This window comes from Triplophysa rosa, linkage group LG10 (genome assembly GCF_024868665.1).
Source record: "Triplophysa rosa linkage group LG10, Trosa_1v2, whole genome shotgun sequence".
Taxonomy (NCBI): domain Eukaryota; kingdom Metazoa; phylum Chordata; class Actinopteri; order Cypriniformes; family Nemacheilidae; genus Triplophysa; species Triplophysa rosa.
Window position 1 is genome coordinate 18,703,014 of NC_079899.1, and position 21,214 is coordinate 18,724,227.

Below are 21,214 nucleotides of genomic sequence, written 5' to 3' on the forward strand. Positions count from 1 at the left end.
GCAACACAGAACAGAATTTAGTGTCGTCATCCAGGCAGCACAAACGCGACTTACTTATAGCGCACCTGAACCGAGTCTAATTGCATCCCCTTCTGTCCAATCATTTCATTAGACAAAGAGGTCTACTGCTACACTTAGAATATAAATAAACATTTTGGCGGCCGCAGTACATTATGAAAGTAGCCCAAAAAACCCCAACCCGCGGCTCCATAATTTTTCCTGCAACTGCATTTTCAAAATAATTGTGCTAGGGAAAACCGTGACCCTGGCAACACTGTCTGGGGATAACGAATCTGCAAATGTAGCGACTGGCCAATCAGAATCAAGCATTCCAACGAGCCGTGTAATAAGTCTGGATTTATGTGATAAAGGTTCAGACTTTAATATAAAAACCATTGAAATGTGCTTTTTAATTCATTTTTTAATGCATATTTTCAACACGTTACAGACTTTGTTTACTCGTTTTGGGTAGCGAAACATGAATAGCATTCGGCCTACCAGAATAAATCACTGTCATCTCACTCTAGTTTCTCCCATTATGACTATACTTTGTGTTAGAATTGTGACCTAAAAGACGTGTTAATTACTGAATAACTTTCTGCTATCTCTGTCAGTGATGTTTGCTGCACAATCTGTACTAGTATCTGTAGGCTCTCTAGACCAAATTGATTTTGGCGCCCCTAGCAGTTAGCTAACTAGAATTACTCAACAACAGCAGCAGAGGTTTGAGGAGGGGCTTCATTTTGCATTTATGTATACAGTGCTGTTTTTAACTGTAGGAATTTATTTGACTCTGCCGGTCAAACATCACAGCACTCGAACATCTGCACACTGGAATCTACAGGTGAGTGTATTTTTTCTGTGGAAAAGTTTTCTTACTAACAACTAACATTTTTTAAAAGAGCAAAGAGGCTTGTTCATTCTTTCAACTTATACTGTGATAAAATGTACACATTTATATGGATCAGTACAGCTGAAAAAGGTTTTGGTTTTGTCATAGTTTATTTTAAGAAAATATTTGACATTTGGAATAATGCAGACAATGAAAGCAAACATAAATTTTAAAGAATGAAAAGTAAATTTATTTTTTGATAATGTAAAATAAAGTAAATACTTATCCAAAGAGTGACTATTATTTCAAGTTAAGTCAAGTCCAGCTTGTGTCTTCACAGCTGTGCACAGTGTTGAAACAGAGTGCCATACCTCCTGTGGTCTAATGCCTGCTATGAGGTGAATAGGGTAAAGGAATGGACTTGAAGAGTTCACACTGCTACACAGTGTTCCCCGATCAGAATAATCATTTTCATGCAGTACTTTAAAGTACGGTGGCGCATTGCTGCCACATACATTTTATCGTACATTTTATTTTTTCCACTCAATTATGTCATAATAAGGAGATAATATGTCGTTAAATGAAATATGTTGTTTTACCGGGATAATATGTCGTTAAAACAAAATATTTTCTCATTAAAATGAAATAATATGTCCTTTTAATGGTATAATATGCCATTAAAACAATATATTTTCTGCTCGACCTGATTTTGCCAAGTGGTGGATGTCCTCAGGGCAACATATTTTGTTGACCTAAGGACAACATTTTTATAAATAAAACCTAAACCCACACCAAACCCCAACCCTAACCATAACTTACCCCTAAAATCAGAGGGAAATGATAAGTGAAAAACAATGGTCTAGAACAGGAGACTTCAACTAAAATTGCTTGAGGTCCAGTTAATGAACCCTCCTTGCCAGCCGAGGTCCGAACAATTAAATACCTAAAAATATGAATAATGTTTTTTTATATCTATACGATGGCATAACAATGTCTGACAACAATATAATGAAGGAAAATGTGCAAAATGCCCTAATCTCTAAACCTGCACTGAACATACATTCATTTCAACATTAACAACTTTAAAAGAAAACTAAAGTGTTGTTTTCTGCTGAACTGAGATTAACAAATAGAAGCATCAAGTTGTGACTGATCATCCTCTGATAACATTTCAGCTCTTCTTGTGGCTGTTGCAGCTGAAAGGGGGGTTTGTTTCATATTTTATTTTAGTTCATGTCTTTATTTTCCTTCTAAAAGTGTTTCACAGAAGCCTCCATGCACTCTTTTCCCATCAGTAAAGGGCTTTTTATGTTTTCCTAAAATCCGCTGAATTCTTAGTGAACATTCATATGCTGGTTGTTTGCCGATTAGATCGCTCCTACTGGGCTTTGAGCTAATATATTTTCCGTGTCCTTACCTCGGACTGCTGCGGGTAAGTTTCTTCAAAGTGTCTATGTCTAATTTCATAATGCCATTTAAGGTTTCCAATTTTGACAACCGCAACAGACTCCGAGCAAATGAGACAAACCGGCCTCATGCATGTCGATGCAGGAAGAATAAATGCAAATCTCTCGACCCATTAATCTCGGAAAACATGGTTTTCGGCGTCAACTTTTCTAACTTTTGAAAAGGACATTGTTTTTCAGTCACTAAGAGTTACATCTGTCTGCGCGCTGTGCAGCGAGTCTGTCTCGGCTCTATTCACTCATCGACGTCTGAAGAACGTAGCGACAGTGTGCATATGTTACTGAAGAACGTATGAAATAAAATCACTGTCAAAAATAAACGTACGTAACTGAAAGAATTTGTGTGTAATATTATTTTACTCGTGCGTAATTTAAAAAAGTGTATGTAATTCAGCTTTTTGTGAGACTTGATTCCAAAATCGTCGGCCAAGACAATTTACAAGTACGACATTTTGGTTTGTTTGTTAGAGTACAACTTAAGATTCTACGACTATGACATTTTACAGACACAACCACAACTCTTTCACATGCACGAAGTGCGAATTACGAACACGCAGCGCTGTGCGCGAAGAGACTGTCAAAAATACGTCATCAAGGTCACAGGCATTACTATCAGAGGGAAGATTGATCGATTCCATCCACGTAGTGCGCATGCGCCCCCGCTTAAACCACTAGCGCCAAAATGACAGCTCAACAGCCAAGCGCTCACTCATCGTCTCAGGTAAGTTTTTCTTTTAATTCGGACATGATTAACAGTTACTTATTACTAGTAACAGAGAGGATTTTTGCCGAGTAAGTTAATATTAATGAGTTATTTGATTTACAGGGACCGTTGATGACGCACTTGCTAGAACGCCTCAGGTCACGAATTAGTGCAGTTTTAGATGGCCATCAGCTGGACTTAGACTATTTTCAGTATGTTGTCAATCAAGAAGTGTTTATTTTATCATCAGCCTCCACTATTTGTGATGTGCCAAATTATATTTTGGATACCCTCATGGATCTACAACGAAAAATCCATTCAGCTCTTTCCCAAGAGATGGTCCCAGTTCTTACGAGGGAATGTAGTGGTGGACGAGGTCGACCTAAGTTTATTGTTTCCGAGGAAATGCTGTCCCGGCTCATTGAGATGTCTTTACCAGTTTCTTGTATTGCAAACATTTTAGGAGTGAGCCAGTCAACGCTCTTCCGCCGAATGCGTGACTTGGGTTTATCTGTAAAAACTACGTATAGCACCATGTCTGACAATGAATTGGATAATGCCATTTTGTCCATCAAAAGAAGACTACCAAATGCTGGATATAGGATGGTAAAAGGTTGCCTGCAAGCAGACGGACATAGAGTTCAATGGAACCGTATAAAAAAATCCATGCACAGAGTGGATGCCCCTGGAATTTTGGAAAGGATGACACAGCTGGGGTGCATTGTTAGAAGGTCATATTTTGTGCAAAGTCCATTGTCCTTAGTCCATATTGACACGAATCACAAGCTCATAAGGTATTGTCAGCCTATATAATTTTATGTACCAAAAGTGCAATATTATTTTAAACATGGTTTTACTTTCAAGGTACAACATCATCATATTCGGTGGGATAGATGGGTTCTCACGAAAGGTGAACACGTTTATTTCCAATCCAGTGGGATGCATGTAGATAGATAAACAAAATATAAATATCTATCTATGTTTGAATGTATTGAATATAATCCTTTTTTTTGCATAGATCATGTACTTGGAACCAGCAACAAACAACCGTTCAAACACTGCCCTATCATTCTTTCTGCAGTCTGTGCAAAAGCATGGCTGGCCTTCAAGGTAAGAGAAAATAGTTTTCCTGCTCCTCACTTCCTTGTTTAGTTAAACGTGTAATTCTATTTTCTTAACATAATGGGGTGGATTCCCGGAAAGGGTTTAAGGCTAGTCTCAGATTAACTTGATTGTTAGAGGTGTCTTGTTTGAAAACTACTCGCACTGACATATTTTAAGATATGTCAGTGTGATTGATTTGTCTCAAGATGTACACCAGTTATGTTTTTTGTAAAGTATGTTTTTGAAAACAACTTAAATATTCTAATTTAACTAAGGTCTAGTCCTGGTTTAAAATAATCTCTGTCCGGGAAACCACTCTAAGGCAGTCATGCAGATTTAACTTCTCTCTCCATCCCTCCATTTTAGGGTCCGGGCTGATGAAGGTGTGGAAAATGTGGCAATTGCAGAAACCATGTTTCATGTGAAAGGGACTGGAAGAGGAAGCTTCATTTCTGGGAAAAGCGTACATAACCAAAGGTAATATTAAATGCATATTTATTGTAAATTTTAATGAGTTAGGATGTCACACTATCTGTTTAATTTATTGTTAACTGGAACATTTTGTATTCTCTAGAATCGAACGCCTGTGGCGAGATGTCTGGGTCAGTGTAACTCAGCTGTATTACGAAATACTTCACAGCCTTGAGGAAGATGGCTTGTTGGACTTGTCAGATTCCCTTCATGTGTTCTGTGCACATTATGTGTTCCTCCCACGTCTGGAGCGTGACCTCCACACTTTTTCTGAAGGCTGGGACAATCATCCATTACAGTCTGAAAGTGGGCTCACCCCTTACCAGCTGTGGATAATGGGACACATGCACAACTCATCTGGTGACGATGAAGAGAATTCGCAGGTTTGTTTTTTTCTCTGCATCATGCAAAAACACAATTTGACAATATAACTCAAGCATAAAGTATTTTTTTTATTTCATTTAAGAATTTGCAACTGTTTGGAACAGACTGGGAGACATTCGATTGTGTGACAGATGATGATGTTGGAGTTCAAGTTCCAGAAATTGAGTGCCCACTCACTCCTGCTCTGATGGAAACAGTAAAATCCATGTTTAATCCTCTTGCAACATCTGACTGTTATGGCAGAGATATTTATATATCTTTGGTTCAATATTTTGAAAGTCTTTAAATACACAAACAGCTGTGTGAGATCATTTTAAATGTTCATTTAACAAACATTGTGTACATGTTAACAACTGTGACTGTAATGAATGTAAGTCATTTGTAATTGAACATTCTAAAAATGAATTGAATTTGAATTGTTTTATTAACATGAAGATACTACTGTCAAATGCTGCTTTTGTGCCAATAAACATTTTACAAATTGAATTTGTAAATGAAATGTCACAACACTCAATATTTTGTATCGATTCATTAACATGAAAAATCTCTTGTCACATACTGTCTAAGAAACATTGACTCAAAGAGAAGCTGAACATTGATTTCAACATCAAAGACATTTTAAACATTATCAAATGACTCGCCATATTTTATAGCCATTCCCATAACGCTTTTAAACTCATTCAGTGTTTTCGGTGAGCTGTGGGAAATGTAATTGTGCAGAGTACATGCGCTTACAGTTGGAAAACACATAGTATGAAGTGTGTCACAGTCGTGATGATTGAAGTGTTGAAGCCTTCTGGTCGCTGGGAAGAATAGGCTTATGTCTCTGGCCAGTCATCCATTGCATAACTTTACCAGCAGTCATTTGTTCACCTTCTTAAAAAAAGAGAAAAAATTTGTGGAATGAAAACAAGACTAACAGAACTAAGTATTTTGTGCTATTATAATATACATACCACAATCTTCAATTTCCTGTAGGAAGTCCTGGAGAAAGTTCATTACATTGATTTCTTTGCTGTATTTCACGGAACCTTTCTCACTGAAGACGGGGTGGGAATTTTCCAGAATGAAGGCTGCATCCACCTTAAATAAGAGATTGTGTTAGCATTTCTGCATGTCACACTTAACATGCCCCTTTATAGAAATACCCTAAGAACAAAAATGGCTTACCCGGTCGTCTTTTTCCCCTGGTACAAACAGTGGTAGACATAGGTCTGGATGCATTCCCATGACCTTCTGGAGATCATAGAGCTGTAGGCCTTTTCGAAGCTGCTCTAGCATTGGAACAACTCTCATAGTGGAATGTAGAACAATGGCCCTAGAAGGAATATTTGTGGTTGTCATTAAAAAATAACTCCATTAATTTAGTAGAAAACTAACTAAAAATAAATGTATGATTGAATTTAACTCCATTTTGATGTACTATCCATGTGATAAACTTTTTCATACGAATACATAGTTGAAGTTAAAGGTACACCGTTTCTGTACTTTTTAGAGAATATAAAGTATAGTGCACCTGATGATGTTGCTTTTCATGTCAACAGACACCTTTCCAGTGTATCCACAGCCTACAATCTCATCAGTAAGCTCACTCATGTCATCTGTTGAGTGACATGAGTTAACCTGAATACAGAACTAGAATACAGTGTTATTGGCATCCCTTATTTACTTTTAGAGAGCTAAACATTACTATACATAACTTGCATATTTCTGGTAATAATTCACCTTTCAATAAGCAGTGAAAATTCCAAATCTGTGACATCACTGGTAGACACCCGTATACTGTCATGATCTCCAGAGCAAAGATATTGGAAGCACCACTCGCGCAAAAACACAGGTGGTGGTCCACCTTGTGCCAGACTGACTGCCATGATTTCTCCTGCACTCCTAATACCACAGTGGATGAAACAAAACCTTAAAGGGATAGTTCACCCAAAAATGAATATTCTGTCATCATTTACTCACCCTCAGATTGTTACAAACCTGTATACATTTCTTTGTTCAGCTAAACACAAAGGAAGATATTCGTGAAGAATGTTGGCAACCAAACAGATCTCAGCCCCATTGACTCCCATAGTATTTATTTTCCCTACTATGGCAGCAAAATGGGGGATGATATCTGTTTGGTTACTGACATTCTTCCAAATATCTGTTCTGTGTTCAGCAGAACAAATAAATATATACAGGTTTGGAACAACCTGAGGGTGAGTATGGAATTTTAATTTTGGGGTGAACTATCCATTTAAATCAGTCTAAAATGTTTATTAATGTGTAAACTGAGCAAAGCTTGCATACCTGAGTAGTTACGATCCAAGCTGTTGAGACAATAGACAGGATTTTCCCCTCTTTTATCTACACCACTGATAAACAGTCTCGTTTCAATGACTGAAATCATTTCTAGACAACAAAGACAATTTACAATTATACAAAGTGTCTGTTTTTAAAAATAAAACATTTCATAATAAGCAAAGTTAGCTGTACCTGTTAGGAACTCCTTGCTAAGAGCACCAGAGTCAACACCTGCTTCGCCAAAAAAGGTAACCTTCAGTCTGCATTTTGGAGAAGTTTTCTTTTGACGCTGCCACTGCTGCATGCCTCTTTTAAAGATGTCACTCCGAGAAACGCAGATGGGAAAGGTGTTGGTTTGATCAACTTTACTGCTTATCCAATTTAAAATCTCCCCAGAACTTCAAAATAGAAATAAACAAACCTGAAACATGAAGTGTATCAGCAAAGCAAGACAGTTTAATATAACATTTTTACCTTTGAAGTGTATTCATTGGCTCAGTTAAGTTGATCATATCAGTTTCATGATATTCTGCTGTTCTGCACAAAGACAAAAATAAAAAGTAAATGCTTTAACTTGACAGTTTATTATTTCAAGTTGCAGGATAGGAAACATTTAAATTATTAATATTAGATAAAACAATAAGTAAGACTAAAATCCTTTTAGTAATTTACCGTAATCCACAGTGGGCTGCGTGTATCTCAATAACATCACTATTAAATATGTCCTTGCACAGTGGACACTCTGCAGTCTGATGTGACATTCAAATACAGAGTTAAATTATATACATAATATAATTCATAGTTCCTAAACAATGGTATAATTGTTTAGGAACTTATCCAATAAAGTGAAAATTCATATTAAAGATATAAATAGATCTTCTCACCTTCTCTGTCCAGACTTCATTTATATATGAATCACAACTTTCAAATTCTGGTGATTTTTCCAATTCCTGCAACCAGAAAAATCACATCAAAATTGTGTTTTGTTTTCATGGCTATGAAATATAAACAAAAGATCAGTATGTGCCAAATAATTGGAGCAAAAAGAAAATAAACACCTCTTTCAAAGTGTCAACATAACTTGAATTGTCTTCTTGTGGGGTCTTCTCCATTTACTGAAATTAAATAGAATCTCATCCACCTTATGTTTTCAGAGCTCATTTGTGACTACAATAAACACCTTAGACTTACATCATCACTTGAGGTACACAGATCCACCCATTTCATCTCACAGCTCTTTATATGCATTGGAAGGCACTGAAGAGGAACCATTTGGCTGCACATTGTACACTGGGCTTTGGGCATTTTCTCGAATTCTTTTGCATCAGGTGGTAATGGAGTTGTGTCTATTTGCTCTTGCAGTGGAACTATATACATTGTGCACTTCCCATTGCTGCTCACTGCTTTTAACTGCTGTCCATTATATCCATCTGGGTCAGGAGGGATGACGATCAATTTCCGCTGCCCACCTCCACCTCCAATTCAAAATATATAACGGAATATATAAATAAACAATCCACCAGAAAACTTCAACAGATAAAATCCATCCAATATCTTTAAACATCTATGACTTCAATTCACATGAGTATTATTAAAGGGATACTTCACCCAAAAATAAAAATTCTGTCATTAGATTAGTCCAAACCTGTATAAATTTCTTGAACACACAGGAAGAATTTTTTGGAAATATCGTCCGGTGTGTTTAGCAAAACAGATACATTTATACAGGTTTGGAACAATCTATGGGTGAGTAAATGACAGAATTTTCATTTTAGGGTTAAGTATCCCTTTAAGAGGAAGAGAGATAAAAAATCAAAACAATCTTACACACCAGAGCACTTGTGCAGTAACCATCCTCCACAGATATTTGCCAGTTTTGGATAGGCATTAACAAGCACCTCTGACAGCTTAATTATCAAAGGCAGAGTAAAACAGAGTAAGGAAATGCACCAATACACCAATTAAAAAAAAAGAAAAATAGCATTATCCATCCTACCTCTGAATGAGTGATGTTTTCTGTTATAGTTAATGATCTTCTCCCAAGTCCTGCAAGTGTAAGATCTAGTTCTGACTCTCCTTTGGGTGTTCTTTCATATTGTTGGTCAAGTAGGAAAAAAACCATTAACAAGCTTTTCTCTGGGCGTTTATATGGTCCAAAACGTTTTTACCCCTTACTTCCTTTCGGAAAAATCCCGGGAATGACCTAAACATATTTTTTAATCAGTTTAGAACATTTTAAACCAAAGAACACACAAACACACACACACACTTTTACTGTGCAAACTGTATTCTTCCAGTACAAACTGTATTCTATCAGTAGGCTAAACACATAAACAAAAACAGTTTTTTAAAACAACAATTACAGTCAATCTCACACCTAGCCATTTCTTGCTGTACTGAGTGCCCATGATGGCAGTTTGACTTGGACCTTCTTTCTTGTTGTGTTGACTGTCCACTGATACTTGACTGGTCCCCCTCTTTCTGTTGTCCAACACCAAGCTCTGCTGAATTAGGCCTTCCCTGTCTGAGTGGCCTCACGTTCCCTGGCGAACTTAAGGTGTCGGTCAACATCGACACTAGATTCTGTGCTGTGCTTAAGATGTCACCTAATGGTGCCTGATGAACAATTAAATTTGATTTTAACACTTAAATGAAGTGAACACTTGTATTATATGAATTTCAGTGCATGTTCACTAAGCTGTTAGTAGGTCAACACTTAAAATTGGTAATTATTTTATGCATTTCATCTCGCTATAGGCTGCAGTGAAGACCTCCTAAACCAGTGTTAATCAGTTAGCTCGCGAGAGCAACTTTCCTACCCTAATAAAACGTGATTAAGCTTGTTTGTGTGTGTTTTATTAGGGTCGGGGGCTAAACTTGGCACGAAAGGGTTATCTCTCGCGCCAATAGTGAGTAACACTGTCCTTAACTGTTGTATTTGAGCAGCTATACATGTAACCGAATCTGTCTCTATAATATCACTCCTCTCTGTTACTAGTAATAAGTAACTGTTAATCATGTCCGAATTAAACGAAAAACTTACCTGAGACGATGAGTGAGCGCTTGGCTGTTGAGCTGTCATTTTGGCGCTAGTGGTTTAAGCGGGGACGCATGCGCACTACGTGGATGGAATCGATCAATCTTCCCTCTGATAGTAATGCCTGTGACCTTGATGACGTATTTTTGACAGTCTCTTCGCGCACAGCGCTGCGTGTTCGTAATTCGCACTTCGTGCATGTGAAAGAGTTGTGGTTGTGTCTGTAAAATGTCATAGTCGTAGAATCTTAAGTTGTACTCTAACAAACAAACCAAAATGTCGTACTTGTAAATTGTCTTGGCCGACGATTTTGGAATCAAGTCTCACAAAAAGCTGAATTACATACACTTTTTTAAATTACGCACGAGTAAAATAATATTACACACAAATTCTTTCAGTTACGTACGTTTATTTTTGACAGTGATTTTATTTCATAAGAACGTAGCGACAGTGCGCATATGTTAGCTGTCCGTGGCGCCGTAGGACCCAAACGGCTACTGAGCGGACCTTGAGGTGCCTGCTATAAATTTGATTGCATTAGAAAATAATGTTAGGCGTTCATTTATTTATTACGTCAAAAGGCTTTGAGGTCCGGACGGACGCATCTCGCGGTCCGCATTCGGACCGGAGTCCGCTAGTTAGTGACCCCTGGTCTAGAAGCATCTAATCCTGGTTGTAAGATTAAACTTAAAATAAACTGTAAACTTATTTCTGAAATCTGATTGGTTGATTTAAATGTTGTCCCAGGGTCAACACGATGTTGCCCTGAGGACATCAACCACTTGGCAAAATCAGGATAGCCATATTTTCTCGTTAAAATTAAATATGTTGTTTTAACGGGATGACGTTAAAACAAAATAATATGTCATATAATATGTCGTTAAAACAACATATTTTCTTGTTTTGACGGGATATGTCATGTAAACTATACATTTTCTTGTTATAAAGGGATAATATGACATCTCATAAAAATAATTACACATTAGCCTATTTCGTGAAAGCGACATGTTTTCTCCGCAGATAGACATAAGTAAAAACCAGCCAACATCAAGAGGGCAATTTCTCTTCTGAGTTGCACTCCCTACAGATCCAGAATATTTAATAAATGTTTGACTGACAACAAATCCAGCCTGAATACATTTCAGATAATTTATATCCACGAAGCTTCCCATAACGGTCTAGTTCATCAACAAGGAATAATGTCTCTTAAAAATGGGTCCGCCCAGCTACAGTGACGACCAGACCATATTCGTTGCCACGACGTATCAAATAACGTTCCAGCAATGTAACTTTGTGATTCCCATATTCATCGGGACGATGTAACATAGGACATTGCTGGGACTTGATGATTTCCTCCTGAAAAGATAAATAGAATGGATCTTATTTGTCGCAGCAATGTACCAAATAACGTTTATGGGACGTAACGAGTACATCCCAACAACCAAACAGTTAAAATCGTTTTTATAATTTTATTTAAACACATCGTCCCTCGCATGGAGGATAAAATTAATTTGTGATTTAATCTGTGCATTAAAGATTCAATTTTATGCATAATTTAAATACTTTTCTAGTTAAATATGTATTATACAAAATATAACGATTAATCAAACTTAACACAGCACTGTACATGTAACACTGAGGAACCAGACAGAGAGTAGATCCACGTGCAGTATTGAATTTAATAAAATACAAAGACAAAAACAAACCAAGGTAATCCAAGAACTGAACGGGAACATAAAAACAAATACTGACACCAAACAAAGGAAATACTAGTGCTGCGTCCGAAATCGCCCACTTCCGATTATATACTATATAGTAGGCGAAAATGAGTACGAGTCATGAATAGTATGTCCGAAACCTCAGTATGCAAAAAACAGTAGGCGAGAAATACCCGGTTGGTCTAATACTTCCGCCGAGATTCGTAAGTGTGGATCGGATGGACACTTCTCTATCCCATGATGCCACGGGAGCTGAGCAACAGTCTAATTTCAAAAGTAAATCAAATAAATATAGCGGAAAACTTTAAGACAGATGTCCGTTTTTAATGAAAGTGCCAATAAATTAATTTCTTGTGACTAAATTATGTTTTTATCAATGCTCACATATAGGTTTTGTTAATACGTCATAGGTCAAAGAGCATACGGGTCACATGACCATAAAACATGGTGGACGCAGTATGTCTGAAATATATTCATACTACTCCCACTCATACTATATAGAACGTACTGTTTTAACGACTGATAGGTAGGTACTTATTCAAATTCAGTACATACTGTCACAGTATGCGATTTCGGATGCAGCATAGGGCTTATATACACTGGGATAACAAGGAAACAAGAAACACCTGGGGAACTAATTAACTGAACAGTTAATTAGAAAATCTACAAAAGACTACAAACATGGTACGCAGTAATGTCACGTGACCAAATGAAGACGAACTGGCGACGTCGTCAGATCGTACTGTGTTAGCTGGGATATTATCTCATTTTAATGACACATTATCTTGTTTTAACGAGAAAATATAACGTTTTAATGACATATTATCCCGTTTAAATGACATATTATTTCGTTTTAACGACATATTATCTCATTTTAACGACATATTATCTCGTTTTAACCAGAAAATATAACGTTTTAACGACATATTATCCCGTTTAAATGACATATTATTTTGTTTTAACAACATATTATTTCGTTTTAATTATGACATAATTGAGTGGAAAAAAAGAAATGTACAGTGAGGGAAATAAGTATTTGATCCCCTGCTGATTTTGTAAGTTTGCCTACTTACAAACAAATGAAGGGTCTATAATTTTTATGGTGGGTTTATTTTAACTGATAGACACAGAATATTAAAAAAAATCAGGGGAAAAAAATGTTATATAAAGGTTATAAATTGATTTGCATTTCAGTCAGTGAAATAAGTATTTGATCCCCTACCAACTAGCAAGAATTCTGGCTCCACAGATTGGTTATGTGCCTATATGGACCACAGATTAGTCCTGTCACTTTAAGAAAGTACTCCTAAATCAGCTTGTTATGTATATAAAAGATGCCTGCCAACAGAATCTGTATCTTCCAGTTCAACCTCTCCAACACCATGGTCCAGACCAAATAGGTTTTAAAGGATGTCAGTGACAAGATTGGAGACCTGCACAAACCTTGAATAGGCTACAGACAGAAGCTTGGTGAGAAGGAGACAACTGTTGGTGTGATTATTTGGAAATAGAAGATATACAAAATAACTATCAAATGCCCTTGTTCTGGAGCTCCCTGCAATATTTCCCCAATGGGGTAAAGATGATCATGAGAAATGTTAAAGATCAGCCCAGAACTACACGAAGAAGCCTGTTAATGATTTCAAGACAGTTGGGAACACAGTTAGCAAGCAAAACATTGGTAACACATTGGTAACACGCTATGCCACAGTAGACTGAAATCCTGAAGCACCCGCAAGGTCCTCCTGCCCAAGAAGGCCCGCCTGGCTCGTCTTAAGTTTGACAATGAACATAAAAATGATTCAGAAAAGGCTTTGGCGAAAGTGCTGGCACTGCTGTGAGACCAAAATGGACTCCTGTGTTTGGAGGGAGAGAAATGCTGACTATGAGCCCAAGAACATCATGTCTACAGAGAAGCACAGTGTTGGAAACATTCTGCTTTAGGGCTTTTTCTCTGCTACAGGTATACAGGATGACTTCACCGCATTGAGGGGCTGAGCGACGGGCCCATGTACCGTAAAATCTTGGACGAGAACCTCCTCCCCTTAACTAGGTCACTGAAGATGGGTCATGGATGAGCCTTTAACATGACAAAGACGCAAAACATATTGCCAAGACAACCAAATAGTGGCTTAAGGAGAAGCACATTAAATGTCCTAGCCAGTCTCTAGACCCTAGTCCTATAGAACCTCTGTGAAGGAGGCTAAAACTCCAATTTGCTGAGCGACAGCCAAGAAACCTTAAAGATTGACAGAGGAGTGGACTAAATGTATCCGGACACATGTGCAAACCTGGTGACTAACTATCAGAAATGTCTGACCTCTGTGCTTGCCAACAAGGGTTTCTCCACAAAGTACAAAGTTATGTTTTGCTTGGGGATCAAATACTTATTTCACTGACTGAAATGCAAATCAATTTATAACCTTTATATAACATTTTTTTCCCCTGATTTTTTTTAATATTCTGTGTCTATCAGTTAAAATAAACCCACCATAAAAATTATAGACCCTTCATTTGTTTGTAAGTAGGCAAACTTACAAAATCAGCAGGGGATCAAATACTTATTTCCCTCACTGTATGTGGCAGCAATGTGCCACCGTATTAAAGGGATAGTTCACCCAAAAATAAAAATTCCGTCATCATTTACTCACCTTCAAGTTGTTCCAAATCTGTATAAATTTCTTTGTTCTGATGAACACAGAGAAATATATTTGGAAGAATGTAGGAAAGCAAACAGTTCTGGGGCACTTTTGACTACCATTGTCATTTTTCCTACTGTGGTAGTCAATTGGGGTCCAAGAACTGTTTCGACAAGCATTCGTCCAAATATCTTACTCTGTGTTCAACCAAACAAAGAAATGTATACAGGTTTGGAACAACTAGAGAGTGAGTAATTCATGACAGAAATTTCTGGTTTTGGGTGAGCTATCCCTTTAAATGTCTGGGGTCAGGTAGGGTCAGCATAGTCATATCTTTAGTTGGTGCACTTTATCACCTATAAATAAAACAAATATTTATTTTGTTCCAAGTCAATATGAAGTTTGAAAGCATTCTGGAAGAGGCAAACGGATTCGGGCGATACCAGATCGCACTGGTCATGCTGCTGGCCATACCACGTGTCACACTCCCATGTCATTTCCTGTTTAACAACTTTATCGCTGCCATCCCGTCTCACCACTGTGACATCAGTGGTCTGGATGCTGATGCGATCTTGGGAAATCTGAGTCAGGAGGAAAAACTGACTGTCAGTATTCCTGCACATGAAGATGGAAGTCCTGCTTCCTGTCACATGTTCTCTCATCCTCAGTTCCACCTGCTGTCAAACTTATCCAGTCTTCCAGAGTTTGTTCAGTGTCAGAATGGATGGGAGTATGATAACAGTACATTTGGCAGGACTCTGGCCACACAGGTGAAGTGTCATGGTTGCTAATATCCCCCTTTTATCTTATAGTTCTCTATTTTGACAGCCTCTCATTTTCTCTTTCAGTTTGATTTAGTTTGTGACAAGAAGGGGCTGGCCCAGGCATCAGGAACCATATTTTTTGTGGGTGTCATGATCGGAGCTGTGTTCTTTGGCGTGATCAGTGACAAGTAAGGAAGTTTTAACACGTAGCAATTAGCCTTAAAGGTTAATATAATTATTATATGTGACCCTGAACAACAAAACCAGTCTTATGGGTATCCATTGATGTATGGGTTGTAAGGATAGGACAATATCTGGCGTATATACAACCGTTTAAAACTCGGGAATCTGAGGGTGCAAAAAAAACCTAAATATTGAGAAAATTGCCTTTGAAGTTGTTAATCAGGGGCACTGTAACAGGCCATCCATTCACGAAAATAAAGTTGTTATATTTCGGGTAGGAAATTTACAAAATATCTTCATGGAACATGATCTTTACTTAATATCCTAATGATTTTTGGCATAAAAGAAAAATCGATAATTTTGACCCACACTATGTATTTTTGCCTTTTACTAAAAATGTTCCCGTGCTACTTAACACAGGTTTTGTGATCCAGGTTCACATATAATATAATAATGAATAAAATGAATGACGAAGATGGGCTTTGTAGTAACTCCTTATGAATTGTTTCTTTCATTTTTTCTTTCCCATTGAGGCAACAACAGTCAGTGCTGCAAGTTTAGAGTCATTGTTTAGCTGTATGGTTTTTTTTGTAGGTATGGTCGTAAGAATGTGTTGCTGTTGTCCTACATCTTATCTATAGTGTTCAGTGCTGCTAGCGCCGTCTCCAGTACCTTTATCATGTTTGCTACCTTACGCTTTCTAACTGGATTTGCTCTGACGGGTATCACCAACATATCATATGTGCTCAGTAAGTTTCACCATCCTCTTCTCTGAAATGATAACTGATGTTTCTAAAGCGTATAACATCTCTCTTATTATCTCTCTTACTGTCTGCAATTCTATCTATATACTTTGTAATTTTTCATATATTTTTTTCATATGTAGGTGTTGAGTGGGTGGACACTAAGCACCGTACATTTGTTGGGGTGTTTGGCAGTCTTTCCTGGGTCGTAGGCAACATGCTGCTGGCCGGCTTTGCCTATCTGGTCACTGATTGGAGGATGCTGATCATTACTGTCTCTACTCCTCTTCTCCTCGCTGTGGCCACCTGGTGGTAAGGAAACACCATTGCTCTGTGTGTCTGTGAGTCCTGTGATGCCTTCTCAGTCAGGGCCTGCCGGGGTCATGTTTTTTCCCCAGCTGGAACGATCTAAGCGTTCTGTTTTTCTAGTCAACAATAACAGAATTCACGTGTATCACAGACAGAATGCTTTGTCCTTCAGCCTACAGTCTTGCTGCATATTTTAGACTGTTTTTTTGTAAAAGTCTTAGCATTTAGAATGACATATTTAAATACTTTCACTTCTGCAATCCTATTTGCTAATTCTGTGTTTCTAATATTGACGTAATAATTCTGGTGTGTTGAGAGAAAGCTAATATGTGGTGAGAATAATTGGATGATGTTTTTAAAGGTGGATCCCTGAATCAGCCCGATGGCTCATAGCCAATAATAAGCCAGACACAGCATACAAGTATCTGGAAAAATGTGCTGTGTATAATAAGAAACAAGACTTCATGTCGAAAATCAAGCCAGAGGTATAAATTCTCCATGTTTTTTCAACTGTACAGTATTTATGCATAGAGCTACATTAAATCCAATAATGTGGTTTAAAACATTTTCTTTTTGTCTCCGTCTCAGACTCTATTAAATGTGGTGAATGTAGATAACCCGGACCACAGTTATACCTATTTAGACCTATTTAAAACCCCACATCTGAGGAGACTTGCACTGTTTACAGGCATAGTGTGGTAAGTGTGTGTATGTGCGTGTGTGCGCGCGTGTGTGTGTTCATGTTTTTATATCCCGGTGGGGACCTAAACCTGAATACACACCAATACATGGGGACTCGTGTCACTGTAGGGACCAAAATTGAGGCCCCCATGGACACAAAAGCTAATAAATTGTACAGAACAATATTTTTAAAACATCTAAAAATGCAAAAAGTTTTCTATGATCTTTAGGTTTAGGGGTAGGGTTAGGGGATAAAATACACAGTTTGTACAGTATACAACTCATTACGCCTATGGACTGTCCCCACGGAGATAATAAACCAGACATGTGTGTGTGTGCGTGTGAATTTTCTTAATGCATTATTTTTTAATTGTAAAAAGTTGCACAATTCAGGCAGGTTGTGAAAACAAATGGCAACACATTGTGAAAGGTAGAGAAATGCACTTAAAGGGATATTTCAATTCTGTCATCATTTACTCACCCTTAAGTTGTTCCAAATCTGTATACATTTCTTTGTTCTCGTGAACACAGAAAAGATATTTGGAAGAATTCTTGTAAACAGACAGTTCTTGGCCACCATTGACTAGTAGGAAAAATTGTTTTTATGATTATATTTGTTCAGTTGAACATAAAAAAGAAGATATTTTGAAGAATGTAGCAAACAGTTCTGGGGACTTTTTTCTACTATTTTCTTACCATTTTTTCTACTATGGTAGTCAGTGGGGTCCAAGAACTCTTTGGTTACAAGCGTTCTTCCAAATAGCTTTCTCTGTGTTCATCAGATTTTCGGGTGATTTTTTTGGGGGGGATGAACTGTCCCTATAAGAGAATCTGCATGCCATGTTTTAACCTTATATGGATGAAAATTACAAGATGTATGGCAATTATACAAGTGATTGTTTGATGTAGTATCAAACAATAGTTTGATTTAGTGCTTTTGATGAATGTTGGTTATACATTTTATCAAAATAGTGAGGTACTATCAACCCAGTGCAATAAAAAATATTTTTGTTTGTTTTATTTGGTCAGGTGAATTGACCTAAAACCATGCATTCTAGGGAGTTGACTGAACTACAGCAATACATAACAATATAGCCATTTTTAAACTATTCCTAAGTAAATGATTTACATTGCCTGCTACCTCTCTTTATTTAGGTACGGTGTTTCGTCTACATACTATGGCATCAGTTTGAACATCACTGGCTTTGGGCTCGATCCTTTTCTGACGCATTTCATTTACGCAGCCATAGAGCTGCCTGCAAAAATCCTTATTTACTTCTGTCTCAACAAGGTTGGCCGTAGGCTCTGTCAGGCTGGGACACTGATATTAACAGGATTTTGTATACTCATCAATATCATCATGCCTACAGGTTTGCGTCCCCTTTGTTTAAAGAACACTTGTGTATGACAGACAAGCAATATTCATAAATGGCCATATGGTAGTATGTTCTTAACATAGCCATTGACCTAAGATCATCATTGTGGTTCTCTAATCTCTTCTGTGTTAATGTGTTAAGAGTACTGGACGTTCCGGACTGTAATCGCGGTGTTGGGTAAAGGGCTTTCAGAGGCTTCATTTACGACCCTGTTCCTCTACACCACAGAGCTCTTTCCCACGGTCATAAGGTTAGATTTGATCATATTACTAAAGAGCACCATTAGACCATTTTTCAAATCACTTTCAGCTCACTTAGTTTTGAAAATGCCTTTCCTTCCCATCAACAGGCAGAATGGACTTGGCTACACCAGTTTCATGGCTCGGCTGGCAGCCTCCATTGCTCCTCTTATCATGCTCTTAGAAGATGTCCCAGAGATGATTTTCTGTTCGTTGGCCATCCTTTCTGGTGCCATCGCTTGGCTTCTTCCTGAAACCAGTAACACAAGATTGCCAGAAACCATAGAAGATATTGAAGGCGAATAGCTCTAACTTTTTGAAAAGACTGGGTTTCATAAGATTGAAATGTGGAAATTTGCCCAAGAGGAGAAAAACTGATAACTGTGAAATACAGTCTCAAATATCTTTTATTTTTAAATATCTTTTATTATTTATTTATCCTTAACAAATCTCAAAGATGCTCATCAGTGCAGGTTTAGAGAAATTGTTCATTAGGGCGCATTTGTTTACACAAAATGTAATCAGCAAAGCTCCATGCGGCAGTCAGGTCAGTCTGACTTCAGTACAACAACATCAGAAATTAGTAACTCTGTCTGAATTTCAGACAATTGATCACAAAACCTTTGAGGAAACGGTACAGCTTTTTAAAGCGTCAACTTGCAGCCTTGACACACTTCCCACATCCTTTTTCAAAAGATTGTTTAACTGTTTGGAAGCAGATCTCCTAAAAATAGTAAATACCTCACTGCTTTCAGGAACTTTCCCAGAGTCCCTAAAAACTGCAGTTGTCAAACCTCTACTAAAAAAGAGCAATCTAGACAAAACCTTACTGTCTAACTACAGACCAATATCAAATCTTCCTTTTATAGGCAATATCATTGAAAAGGTTGTCTTCAATCAGCTGACCAAATTCTTAAACTCAAATGGCTACCTGGACAATTATCAGTCTGGTTTCCATCAGCATCACAGTACAGAGAAATAAAGATAATAAAGTGCTCATAAAGATAATAAATGATATTCGATTGAATTCTGATTCAGGCAAAATATCAGTTCTGGTATTACTAGATCTCAGTGCTGCCTTTGACAAGGTAGATAACACCATACTCCTACTACAGACCTATTGACTCTTTTTGCCAGTGCATTGATGAAATTAACAGCTGGATGTGTCAAAACTTCCTTCAGTTAAATAAAGACAAAACTGAAGTCATTGTATTTGGTAACAAGGATGAAACTAACAAGGTAAACACATACCTTGACTTAAGAGGTCTAAAGACACAAAGTAAGGTCAAAAATCTTGGTGTCATTTTAGAGTCTGACCTTAGTTTCAGCAGTCATGTCAAAGCAATAAGCAAATCAGCGTACTACCATCTCAGAAACATAGCCAGAATCAGATGTTTCGTCTCAAACCAAGATTTAGAGAAACTAGTTCATGCTTTCATCACCAGCAGGGTGGATTACTGTAATGGACTCCTTACAGGGCTTCCCAAAAAGACCATCAGACAGCTGCAGCTCATACAGAACGCTGCTGCCAGGATTCTGACCAGAACCAAAAAATCTGAGCATATCACTCCAATCCTCAGGTCCTTACACTGGTTACCAGTTACTTTTAGAATTAACTTCAAAGTATTATTAACTGTCTATAAAACTCAATGGTCTAGGACCTAAATGCATTTCAGATATGCTAATTGAATATAAACCAAACAGACTTCTCAGATCATTGGATCAATTCAGTTAGAGATAACAAGGGTTCACTCAAAACAAGGCGAGTCAGCGTTTAGCGATTACGCCACCTGTAGCTGGAATCGGCTTCCAGAAGACATCAGATGTTCACCAACAGTAGCTACTTTTAAATCCAGATTAAAAACACACTTGTTTAGCTGTGCATTTACAACCTGAGCACTGTGCTGGTTTACATCAACTGCACTATTTCTAATTTCTTTTTCTTTTGTTCTTATTCTTTTTTTATATACACTCACTTTTTAATCAATTTTATTGCTGTTTTATTGTTTCTTAAAATCTAAAGTTGTAATTGTGATCTTAAATCATTTGCATTTTAAAGATACGTCTTATTTCTCTTTGTCAGTCATTTTATGTAAAGCACTTTGAATTGCCCTTGTGTATGAAATGTGCTATATAAATAAACTTGCCTTGCCTTGCCTATACCTTCACATGATGGTTTATATATCGGCTTCTCTATATATTTAGGTAAGAACTGTATATTTATATTGAGTTAGTTTTCCTACTGTATATCTGTCACTTTTTTATGACACAGCACC

General features: G+C 37.4%; 3 protein-coding genes across 4 annotated transcripts; 2 read left to right on the top strand and 1 right to left on the bottom strand.

The window, feature by feature from the left end:
• Window positions 1-768: 768 nt before the first annotated feature.
• Window positions 769-21,100, top strand: LOC130560370 (solute carrier family 22 member 7-like). Of its 2 annotated transcripts, none has more exons than XM_057344090.1 (10): window positions 769-844; window positions 15,034-15,413; window positions 15,492-15,595; window positions 16,185-16,339; window positions 16,477-16,645; window positions 17,004-17,127; window positions 17,231-17,340; window positions 18,479-18,693; window positions 18,841-18,949; window positions 19,049-21,100. In XM_057344090.1, exons 2-10 carry the CDS (start codon window positions 15,039-15,041, stop codon window positions 19,242-19,244), a joined length of 1,557 nt encoding a protein of 518 aa, XP_057200073.1. In that variant the 5' UTR covers window positions 769-844; window positions 15,034-15,038; the 3' UTR covers window positions 19,245-21,100. The 2 variants fall into 2 exon arrangements, with proteins under 2 accessions (XP_057200073.1, XP_057200074.1); XM_057344091.1 differs by lacking the exon at window positions 769-844 and adding an exon at window positions 864-2,264.
• Window positions 2,257-5,645, top strand: LOC130560371 (uncharacterized). The gene is made up of 7 exons (XM_057344092.1): window positions 2,257-3,019; window positions 3,125-3,795; window positions 3,866-3,911; window positions 4,020-4,111; window positions 4,472-4,582; window positions 4,680-4,959; window positions 5,043-5,645. Exons 1-7 carry the CDS (start codon window positions 2,981-2,983, stop codon window positions 5,244-5,246), a joined length of 1,443 nt encoding a protein of 480 aa, XP_057200075.1. The 5' UTR covers window positions 2,257-2,980; the 3' UTR covers window positions 5,247-5,645.
• On the bottom strand, window positions 6,579-10,716 carry LOC130559812 (uncharacterized). Its single transcript, XM_057343092.1, has 12 exons — window positions 10,293-10,716; window positions 9,627-9,865; window positions 9,246-9,452; window positions 9,081-9,156; window positions 8,441-8,724; window positions 8,134-8,199; window positions 7,922-7,998; window positions 7,724-7,786; window positions 7,442-7,647; window positions 7,256-7,357; window positions 6,686-6,847; window positions 6,579-6,583 (listed from the first exon to the last, which is right to left on the bottom strand). Exons 3-12 carry the CDS (start codon window positions 9,369-9,371, stop codon window positions 6,579-6,581), a joined length of 1,167 nt encoding a protein of 388 aa, XP_057199075.1. The 5' UTR covers window positions 9,372-9,452; window positions 9,627-9,865; window positions 10,293-10,716.
• Window positions 21,101-21,214: the final 114 nt, after the last annotated feature.